At 40.8% G+C, this 12,281-nt stretch overlaps 1 protein-coding gene across 1 annotated transcript in view; it reads right to left on the reverse strand.

Moving 5' to 3' along the window:
- LOC136851461 (protein O-mannosyl-transferase TMTC4-like) overlaps window positions 1–12,281 on the reverse strand; it is a 180,895-nt gene that overhangs the window by 70,863 nt on the left and 97,751 nt on the right. The window contains 1 exon segment of the mRNA XM_067125562.1: window positions 9,719–9,873. Within this exon segment, the coding sequence (XP_066981663.1) occupies window positions 9,719–9,873 (155 nt within the window).

Here is a 12,281-nt window from a genome sequence, read left to right on the forward strand (position 1 = left end):
TTTTGGTGGGAGGAAAGCAAGTCATGAACACCTGGTGGTTTGGAACAACTGGTCCCACTTCCTGGCTAAAGGAAGGCAAAGGATGAAGACGTAAGCCTCTGATCTGTTAAAATAGTTTATCAAACAGTCAGACTACTGGGCTAAAACACAATGTGAAGAGACAGTGTATAAGTGGAAATTAAAGAGCTATAACTGTTCAGACAACAAAACTAAGTTAACCACCAATTACATTTGTTATCATTCCTATCTCCCCTTGTTAGAGAGAGGAAGAACTAGCTTCTGAGAGTATTTATTCGTTTATGAATAACATATATTCAAACAGAATGACCACTCACTCACTGTCTCTAACCAGTTTCAGCACATGATCGATTAATCTTCTCACTGCCCGCCTGCAGAGAAGACAAGGGGAAAGAGAAAAGAAAAAGAGACCAGTCATCTCATTCATTCTCACTTTCATACAATCACCTCAGGTAAGATACAAACTGTCCAGCCAAAGGCACTAGATGGGCTACACAACTTGTTGAGCAGCCACCACCAGACCCAAGAAAAAAGTGTCCAAGGACCTGTGGGCAATGCCCCACAGATAGAAGGTTGTCATGGTGGTTTGACGAAGCCAAGTACCAGCCTTCAAAATCCTATGAAAAGACAAGTTATTTTTGAATGCCAATGAGGGACACAAACTCCTCACATCATTTGCTCTTGCATGCACTGTTTCAGCATTAGAGGCTCAGGAAGAACTATAAGCATGTCTGATGACCTCACAGACCTGTGCTAACAAAGTGCCTTCGACACCCAGGTCTGAGGTGACGAGCCATTTTAAGGTAGCTATGCAGTGCTCTGATGGGACATAATAGCAATTCATCGGCATCATTATCAACAAAATCTCCCAAAGAAGGTACTGAGAAAGAGTCAAATCTCTGTCATCATGATTTGAGGGATTTTGAGTTTTAGCTACAAATTCTGGGACAAATTCGAAGGCTACGGACCCCCAACCCCTGGTGTCTTTGACAATAAAAGAGAGACCATGAAGTTCACCCACTCTCTTTGATGAAGCCAAGGCCAGTAAAAAGATAGTCTTGAGGGTCAACTTCCTGTCTGATGATCGTCGTAAAGGTTCATACGGAGCACAAGTGAGACTGCTTAGTACCACAGTCATCTCCCAATTAGGTGGTTTAAGTTCTTTAAGAGAACAAGACTGCTCAAAACTTATGAGCAGCATTGAGATTTCCCAGGAGGAAAACAGGTCTACATTTTTCAAACGTAGGGTCATACCCAAAGCAGCTCTGTAGCCTTTGATGGCAGACACAGAAAGGCATTTTTCCCTAAGGAGAAAAATAAGGAAATCAGCTACTTGCTGAACAGAAGCTCTGACCGGAGAGAAACCCTGTCGATGGCAAATCACAGTAGACAGCCCATTTTCCTTGATACACAGCTGAGAAAGACTCTGAAATAGCTAGACATCTCTGTTGCTGCTCTGCGAGAAAAGCCTCTCGCTCACAGGAGATACCGGATAGCCTCCAACCATGAAGAGATAGGGATCCTATTAACAGGTGAACTCTTTCGATGTGAGGTTGGCAGAGAAGGTTGTGCCATGGGGGGTTTCTCTTGGGACTGCTGACAGAAGAGTTAGCAGATCTGGAAGCCATTCTGCATAGGGCCACATGGGAGCTACTAGGGTCATCCTGAGATTCTGGTAAATTATTACCGTGTTCAAGACTTGACAGATCAGGCAAAACGGGGGAAGCAGGCGTAAACTTCCAGATTGTTCCAAGGATGTTGAAGGGCATCCTCTGCCACAGCAAGAGTCTGGAACTACCGAACAATAGACCTCTGGTTTCCTGTTGAAACTTATAGAGAAAAAGTTTATCATGGGCCCTCCCCATAGTTGGAAGTCTGTCTGCTATCTCCTGATGCAGAGACCACTCTGTCCCTTAGACCTGACCCTGACGACTTAGCTTGTTGGCCACTACATTCCTCTTGCCTGGGATATACCTGGCTGAGAGATCTACTGAGTGATCTATCGCCCACTGGTGCAAGAGTACCATCAGTGTGTGAAGTTGGCGTGACACTAGCCTCCACTATTTGTTTATGTAGGCTTCCACCGTAGTGTTGTCTGACATTAGGACTACTGAGTGCCCTGTTACCCTTTCTTGACACTCCTGAAGTGCCAGGAAGGACGCTTTCAACTCCAGAACATTGATATGCTGTTGCTTGTCCTGAGGATTCCACACTTCCTAAGTCAAAAGGTCCTCCAAGTGTGCTCCTCAACCCTTGTATGAGGTGCCAAGAGAACAGGAGAACCTCTGAAGGGGGAGAATGAAGAAACACTCCTATAGCCAAGTTTCTGTCATCCAGCCACACAGAAGGTTCCTTCTCACTTCTGCTGACAGGAGGACCTGCAACAGAGGCGAATCTCTAGAGGGGGACCAAAACTCCTTCAGTCTCCATTGGAGATGGCTGTGGAGAACAAGTTTTTCCACAGAGGACAAGAATCCCAGAATTACTTGCCATTGCCACGCTGGTTGCTTCTGTTTGGACAGAAAAGACCAGGCAGCTTTCTTGAATGTCTCAATCCACTGGTCTGATGGGAATACTCTTGACAAAGCAGTGTCTATCATCATTCCCAGGTAAAGAATCTTTTGACCGGGAACTAAGTTTGACTTTTCTAAATTCATCACGATACCTGAGCCGTGACAAAATCGGAGAAGACGATCCCTGTTTTGGATTAGCTCTTCCCAAGAAATTGGATCGGACTTTGGAAGTAAGCGTCCTTCAGATCTATCGTGAGCATAAAATTGTTGCTCCTGACAGCTGCTAGGATTGTATGGGGCATCTCCATCTTGAATTGGGTCTTCCTGATGGACATATTCAAGGTTGAGAGGTCTATCACTGGTCTCCAGTCGCCCGTTTCCTTTGGAACCACAAAAAACCGACTGTAAAATCCTGGAGACGATTGGCTGACTACTTCCACCGCTCCTTTTCCATCATTTTCTTCACTTCCTCTTGAAGAGCTAGAAACTTTGTAGAGCCCTGGGCATACGTCAAATGATGGAGAGGGTGGTCAGAAGGAGGGGGAAGAACATCTACTACCCACTTCTCTGCCCCAAAATTGCACATAGCCCAATGGCTCACCAGGCAACCCCCACCAGTGGCAGTGAGCGGGGAGGGGCACCCACTCTATTGCCTACTTCCTCTAGCCCTACCTCTAGCTCCTCTCCCTGGTCTGGAAGGGTTGGCCTGAAAGGGCCATTGCTGAGGGGCTTTCTTAGATGATGATGGAGCAGGCTAACTGGATCTGTTGGTAGAGGTCGTATTAGGGGCCTTCTTAGCAGAAGGCTGAAGCCTAGGTTTTGATGAGTTAGGGCAAGAAGGACCAGCAGATTTTGATACCGCTTGATGAACTAGCCAGTCATTATTGTCTGCCTGACATCTATCTACTGCAATGTCAAGTTGCTCCTTGGGAAAGAGAGAAAGGGAACCCAAAATATCCCCATTCCTCAAAGCCAGTAAGGAATCAGTACTGACAAACCTAGAGGCCTTTGAAAGGGCTGCATTTCTTGTCTTCAATAACAAGTTTTGACCCAAATGTTGGCATTTAAATGGGTCAGATAAGAAATAGCCTTACCTCCAGACTGTCAATGCCTAATATAAGGGGCAGTCTCTTCTGTATCACCTATGACAGTGAGGAGATTTTGGCCACTGCTGTGGACCATAAATCCAACCAAGAGACAGTCTGGAAAGCAGAAGAGGTGGTTGACTCCATGGCAGCAGCCTCCCGAGGAATGAAGGACAGGCCCTCTGCCCTAACCGGATCCAAAGGTGAGCAAGGACCTAAACAAATCAGATCTGGGTTCACTTGGCTAGATTGCAGAGTCACATTTGGGGTAAAAGCTTGAATGACCTACCTGACCAAAGAGAATTATCATGCCCAGATATGAGAAAATTAACATGACTCAGAACAGAATCAGCATGAATCCTTCATGCCTTCCCCACAGGCATTGAAGCTTTGCTCAGTCCTAAGACTGAGCAAAGCTTCAATGCCTGTAGGAAAATCCAGAGAAGTAGCTACAACTTCCTTAGAGAGATTGTTGTACTCAAGAATGAGTTCAATAACCTCAGCATTTAGAGGTTAAATCTTCTACCTCCTGACCACAGAAATCTCTTTCAATTCTATCAGTCTGATCCAAAGAATGGGGGACATCTTTGTTTAATACTAGGTAATAGGCCCTGAAAGGGCCTATGACCCTATTAGGGACTTGAATGCCTGCTGATGATGAAGGTAGGTTATGAGAATCATCCCTTTCACAGGAACGAGAGGTAGACCTCCAATTTCTATGTAACGGACGTTTACTGTATTGTTACATGGCCATGTAGAGCTAATGACACGTCTGCGGCCGACTGAACTAAAACAGCGAACAAAGTCTCTCCTAAGAGATAGCAAATGAGAAAGAAGATGCAATGATGAAGAGTGGGGCTGCAAGCCCGACCTAACTGGAGTGACTGCACGTGCCTCAAAACATGGCTGCAAGAACTGGAGTGACAATCACAAACCCTCCTGGGAGAGCATGAGCCGGAACGATGGACGCACAAACGCCTATACAGACGTGAACCGACAAGGCTACTGGGACGATGGAGAGTCTCAGCATGGATGTCAAAGTTAGAACGAGACACAACGTCTCTCAAAGGTGAATGCTATCGAGAAGACAACGGATGACAGGTGCACATGTGTAGGATTTCCCTCGTGCGAGGGAGAACTACAGGACCCTGGAATGAGCTGATCTACCATAGACTGTTTCCCACGGGATTTCTTGATAGGAGCCTTGTGGTCTTTCCTATGAACTTGAACAGGATGATCAGTGGCAGATGAAACCACTAAAGTACCTCTCTTGGAGGAAATCTGTCTGGAAGAGCCTGCCAAGGGCCTAGAGATAAAAGGACGTGATGCTTCAATGTGAGGAACAGGTAGTGAGCAGGAGAGACATATGGTCGGAAGATGATGGAAAGAAAGAATCCAAGATGGTCCTATGATTCTTCTTGCGAAGAGAAGAGACAAAGTCCTTACTCCTCCAACATTTGATGGGAGAGGGCCGGGCAGACGAAGATGACAAGAAAGAAGACGAAGATGAAGAAGAAGATGGAGACGGAGGCCTGCGACATTTTATTTTCAAGACACGTCCATACCTTTCTTAGAAAACAAAATCAACTCTGTCTATAACTGCTTGAACGAGTGTCTAAAGACAGAGCAGGAGCAGCGTTTGCCAACGCTGAAGCCGACCCAAAACGTTGAGTGGAGTACACTGTCGACAGCTGAGACAACACAGGAACTGAAGCACTAGACAAAGGTGAGGGGAGTGCTGCAGATCCCGAAACTGTCATGGCGGATGAGACTGGAACGCGAGAAGACATAGCCACTCCTGATGTTGACCCAAAATGTTGAGCGGAGTAAACCATAGACAGATGGGGCATCGCAGGAACCAAAGCTCTAGGCCTAGGAGCAGGCAGAGATGCAGGGCTGGAAACTCATGGCGGTCAACATGGGAATGCGAGAAGACATGAAGTGAGACAACATGCCGCCCAAGGATGGTACCCCTGACAGGTCTAACGACACTAAAATGTCCGATATCTTCTAAGCATCAGCTCCTAAAACAGTAGAAAAAGATGGTGCTGCCTCCTCCCTCTTGGGTGGGGGGACCTCCCAACCTCCAAGAGAGTGGGGGCAGGAAAAATAATATCTCCTGACCCGTCTCCCGAGACTTCCAAGGGCAAAGCCATGGAAGAATAGGAAGGGATAAAATCTTCCATGGAAGATGAAGCAACTGGAGGAAGCCTGGGCAAGGAAGAGGTGGAGCAAGAAGGAGCCTGAGAAGCTGCCATCGAAGGAGGAGAAAACCAATCCCAAGATGGTGTATCCAACTTTCTCCTATGCTGCCTCTTCTTGGCAAAGAGCCTCCACTGCTCAGGAGACCCTCAGAACAAGGATTAGTAACATTACAAACATTAGACCTGCATCTGCTGCAATTTGAATGAGGGTCAGTCTCAAATGAGGCAAGAAAACGAGAGCAAGGGTAGTTACCAACACCAGGAAACTTTCTTTGGAGGATTAATGTTGGGTGGCTTAGATGAGATATGGGTTTGCATTTTCAAAGCACAACAAACACAAACATGCAATATAGCAATATATCACAAAACAAGCAATCAAATCAAAGAAAACATGGGCAAAAGAGAAGAAGAAAACACAAGCTTCGTTAGGAAGGGCAACAGCACGTCCTACTAGTAAGGCGGTAAGGGAGCAACTGAATGAGTCGCATCATCATGGGTGAGAGGAGGTTGACGCTGCCTCTTCTCTCATCCCATTGGCCAAACCCCGTTGCCACCAATTCCTTGCTCTATAATTTTAGATGATTTTTACCAGTTTCCAGCTGGAACTAAAAGAATTTAACCTTACGTTGGGACCCAGGTTTGTTCCGCATATGAACAATTTCTCTTTACAGAAAACTTATAAGAATAAGACATGATTGCAACTGGAAGCTGATTAAAAATGCCATGAAAAAGATAAATCACAGAGCACATGAACCACATCTGACACATAAAATATGAACTCCTAATTCACAGCATATGGTACTAATTTTATTACAGTAAAACACAATTTACAGATGTAAACTCTTTTAAAACACTATAACAAGCAATTTACAGTATCCCACAAAAAAGAATGAACTGTTCTTATTAGCATTAGATCAAAATTCATTGTTTGCTAAAATAAGATTTTCTATTGTTTGAACTGATGATGCATATCAATATCACATAAATATTTTCCACTTGAGACTGGAGTGGACAATATGAAAAATGATAGTTTACACTATTCCAAAAGTTTAATTGATTTTTTGTTATTTGTTGATATTTTCCTGATTTTTAACTTCAATTTTATCTATGTGGAGAAGTATCTTATGTAACACAAGTAGTCTTAACAAAATTTGCACAAACAGACATCTTATTCAACACATGAAACCATGTCTTCTCATAAGTAAAATAACCTTCAATATATCTTATGGAAGGATGGAAATTCAAGAAATCAATGCTCTGTGGTTGTCACTGATATGCACTTCAGGAACAAAATGAAATTATCATCAGTAATGAAGATCAACAACTACTTGTAACAACCACTGCATTGAATAAACCAAATGTTACTTAGTTCATCCTTTAATTGCTGATTTAAGATGAACTCATGAAGAGATCTACTTCAGCAGCTAAATATACCAACAGAGGGGCTCATCAGCAGCATGGCAACTCCATACTTTTATTGCATCGCCAACCTCTATCTTACATCCACTTGTGGTTCCAGGGTACTTGGGCATCACGTACATACATACATCCATACATCAAGATCTTAGACTGATGAACTTGATAGGATACTGTACAGTCACCATCCAACTTACAAACATTAAGAGATATAAATAGACTGGGTCATGAGTTAAAACTGTGTTAAGAGCACTCCCATTTGCCACCCATAAGTTCAAATTTTGCTCTGCGTGCCTATTCTACTAGCAAGAATTTTTGCAAAGAACAGAATACAAGGAAGAAGAAGAACCTGTTCCTTTAACACCCTTCCCTGATTATCCCATGTATTCTCGTGATTAACTACCAAGTATTCTTGTTATAATCACGAGAGTACTCGTTCATACTTGTAAAATATTCCTTCTTATTTCCATCTTCTCAATTTAACTCATTCTTTAATGAATTCCCATTTTCTACATTTCCTCTCAACCACAGGAAATGTTTATACAGTGGACCCCCACTTTTATGCTCTTCACTTTCTTGCAGATTTTTGTAGAACTTATCTTTCAATTTACATGGGAACTTTCACCAATTTGCAAATTATTTCATACAGCAATATTCACTGATTGCTGTATTTTCATTTTATTTTCATGACTAAATACATTTTTATAATAAAAAATGATTTACTAATTTTCAAATATTAATGTAAAAACAGCAAAATACTATAAAATTTTGAATGCAAATTAAATAAATATTTAATAAAAGTTAAATAAATCTGTCTTACAGAATGTTTGACCACTAATCTCTCTCTCTCACCGAGATAAGAGAGAGACTGATCTTTCATGCATGTATGTTTGTTTGGTACAGTATAGTTTCATACATAAACGTGATGTTACTTTGTCATTCATTTTTCATATTTTTCATGCTATAATTATACAACGTTTTGCATTTCAATAAAAGCAGGTTGGAAAGTATAATAAAAATAATCAACAAATCATCGTACGTAAACTTGTTATGCTCGTTCCAGGGCAGGAAGCCCAGAAAGAGCTTAACAGGTTAATCCTGTTAAGCTCATTCTGGGGCTCTCCACCCTGGAATGAGCTTAACAACTTTACGATGATTCGCTAATTATTTTAATTTTATTTGCTTGTCTGCTTTTATTGAAATGCAAAAAGCTGTATAATTATAGCATGGAAAATACGAAAAAATGAATGACAAAATAACATCAAAGCTGTATAATTATAGCATGGAAAATATGAAAAAAATTAATGACAAAGTAACATTACATTTATCTATAAAACTATACTGTACAAAAATAAACATACATGCATAAAAAATCAATTTCTCTCTTATGTCAGTGAAAGAGAGAGAGAGAGAGAGAGAGAGAGAGAGAGAGAGAGAGAGAGAGAGAGAGAGAGAGAGAGAGAGAGAGAGAACACTTATGCACATGAAAAATATTTAATACACTAGTGACAGTAATTGTTTTTATCAATGTAAAAGGAAAACAGGACGACTTCAATGCTATTAGTGAGAACGGCTATGATTACTTATACAGGGATAACTTGATTAGTGGTCAAACTTTCTGTGAGACAGATTTATTTAATTTGTACTAAAGATTTAATTTGTATTAAACATTTTATGTATGTTTTGCCATATTTACATTAACATTATTTGAAAATTAGTTATAAGCATTTTAGGGGTGTATATACTTAAGAGTAACAGTTGTATGGGGGTAATCTAAGGCAACTTTGGGTGTACTGGGGTGATGGTTTGGGGTGTATTTTTGTTTGAAATATTACATTGTTTTAGTATGATAATTTAAGGTATATTTTTGTTTGAACTAGTAAAATTGGCAGTGAAATGTTAAAATAGGCAGTTATAAGCATTCCAGTTTAAGGGGTACAGGGTATTTGGCAGTTGTAAGCACTTATAAGCATTTTCAGAAGGGATTTTGCATTTTCGTGGATTTTGCATTTTTGTGGCGTGTTCTGGAACCTATCCCATGAAAATGTGGGGGAGCACTGTATGCATTTTCGTCAATATGTGTCAGAATGTACTGTTTACTTTGTGAACTTCCAATGTCAGATGCTGCTCCTGTGAAATTCTCTCCAAGCTCATAACTTTATCAGCACGGAAAAATACTAAATTTTGAATGTGGCATGAATCTAAATTATATTTTCTTCTTTTTACCTTTCTGACATCCAAAGTAATAGTTTATAATACTGCATAATTCAAAAATACAGTGAAAATAGTATAATAAATGACTCCTGAGTTAACTCGGGGATGTAAACATCAACAAAAATTATGCACTACATATTAAAAACTAACTTACAAACAATGCAAGATACGAACGGCTGTCCGGAACGTAACTCATTCATAAGTCTGGTAGTGACTGTACAGTACGCAATCTTTTTAATAGGAACTTATAGAAAAAAGCAAGACTTACCCTGAACAAAACACTTTCTAAAAATGATGCAGGATTGTCTACTTTCATAAATTTTGGCACTGTAGAACCCATAACAACCCAGCGTGCAACCAAGAGAGCAATGCCCGTCACAGCTAAAATAAAATGTCGCCAGATGAATCCTCTCACCAAACCAGCTGCAAGAAAAAAATAATGTCCAACAAATCAACCAAAAAGAATAAATATCACACCTACAAACATGTATACTGTATACAGTACTGTATTTCAAACTCCAAAGATACAAATTATTATCACCACATATGCTACCAGGTTCTATGTGAACCACACTACTTAAAAACCTTAGATATATGGAATATATTGCCAGTCGCTGTATTTTATAAATCACCAAATACAATGTAGTGAAAAGAAATAAACCATGCTACACTACAAAAAAGTGTCAGTTATGATGTCAAGTGTTCAAGAAAACAAATCTCTCAAGGGAAAACTAGGTTTCTCTTTCACAAAGCAATATCAAATAAGACTACAAACATGCAAAAGACCTGAGTTACTAATCAATGCAAAAAATTACTTTGAAGTGTCACTAACAGAATTAAATAGCATCCTGGATGCTGCTACCCATATGTTGTAAAATATATGACCACTGTATTACTCATGAAAACAAGGTGGTACTATATCACCTTGGGACCAGATGGCTACCAAATGCACTTTGGGCAATTTGCGGAATGCAAATTAACAGAAATACTGATGTAGCTAGGCTAGACCTACCTCACCACTTGTCCTAACCCCACTGAACTAGAGCTTATTACTAGTGTGAATAAAGTGGCATTGTGTCACTTGGGAATAACAGACTACAAAAATGAACACTAAAGAATTAGTGGCGCCAGAGGCAAAACATGGTAATGACGCAGCCTTGTTACATCTTCTTTATTAGCAATACTGGCTGCTCTAGGAGAAAAACCCCATTCTAGTTTAAGACTGGTTTAATCCAAGACAGCAAACACAATTCATTACCCCTAAGTCAATTACCCCAGGTTATAAAATCACAGTGATATTGTAGCAATGCTGAATGGGAAAGTTAGATGGCACAATTTACTTCAGCAAGAAAAAACTAATTTTAAAAGTAATTTATATTTTTCCAATGCATACAAACCAGTCTTTTAAACAGAAGTATCCTTCAGCACCAGCTGGAATTGATAACTGAACTTGGAAACAAGGTACGCAATTAATTAGTGGTTAAGATGAGAGAGTGGGGAAATACCCCTCACTCACCGACTGACACCAACCACCTTCCCTTCAGCTGCAGGAACAGGGCAGGGCGGCTGAGGTGGGCTTAAGTAAGAAAGAGACTAGACTGGTTTGTTTACCTAGGGAAAATGCAGATTACTTAAAAAAATTTTTTTTTGCTCTTATGGCAATACAAACCATCATCTTTTACTTAAAAGACCAAGTTGTGCAAGCAGTCAAGGATATCATGACCCTGTAACCTCCTACCAGTCTGCTGAAAAGTTGACCAAAGATGTAGGGCCCTGGGACAGAGTACTCTGCCTATGGAGGGGTAGTCAAGTAAGGAAAAAATATTGGAGAACTACGAAACCTCTTGCAAGGGGAGTCAAGGTAGAAGGTAGCTAGAGTAATCCCTCATATATTCGGATTAATACAACCAAGGCCCTGCTGGATAATGGAAATTTCTGGATTTTGGTGAAAAAACACTTCATGGGTGTGAAACTAACTTTGTAACCTTTTTTTTCCCCTATCTTGTCTTTGCACAGTACCTTATACATTTTATATGTTTATAAACAACAAGCAATTCACTTTATAGTTCTGTATGGATGTAAAACCTTGAGTTCCTACCATTTATCCCCTATTTCTTAACTTCATATAAGTGCATTATTGTATATGCTTATAAACAATACACAACATGGAAGGTACTGTATGTACAGTACATTACTGTACCGTATGGATGTAAAATAGTTAGTTCTTGCCTTTTTTGTCATTTAACAGCGTTGACTACACAAATTAAAAACAAAATGCTCTCTCTCTTTTTTACCCATGAGTCATGCCAAAACTGCAAATGCAAACCAGTGAAGAGGGTTTACAAGTCCTCCCCTCCTCCATCACCACTGCCCCCCATGCCTCATCAAGGTCATGAGGTGATGACCTGGTTGGAAGAGGTATTAAGGTGCCTGACAATCTTTAAGAGGCAGCAAAGCCATCAGATTTCTGGCTGGAAAACCTAGATTGTCAACAAAGAGTGGTGAACTGTTTGCTTGTGTTCTGAGCAGAATGATCAAGTTAACGAATGAAGTGGATAGAGATAGGCTTGGGTGCATGAGAATTGGGGGCCTGAAGAAGCTGTCGAGTGTGCTCTGATGAAAAGAAAGATGGTTATGCTTCACAATCTCCAGCTACTAAGTTTCTCAAGCTTCTTCAGCCAATGCCAAGGGCCTGGAAAAACAGCTCTGGTCAGCGTTGGGTTCTCAAAAAACTTGATTAAGTTATCCAATATCCTCTGTGTCTTGTTGTAACTTGGGGTTCGGTGTGCAGTAGACTCGTCAGTGTTGTCATAGTCTTTAGGGGCTCTCTC

This window comes from Macrobrachium rosenbergii, chromosome 3 (genome assembly GCF_040412425.1).
Source record: "Macrobrachium rosenbergii isolate ZJJX-2024 chromosome 3, ASM4041242v1, whole genome shotgun sequence".
Lineage (NCBI taxonomy): Eukaryota > Metazoa > Arthropoda > Malacostraca > Decapoda > Palaemonidae > Macrobrachium > Macrobrachium rosenbergii.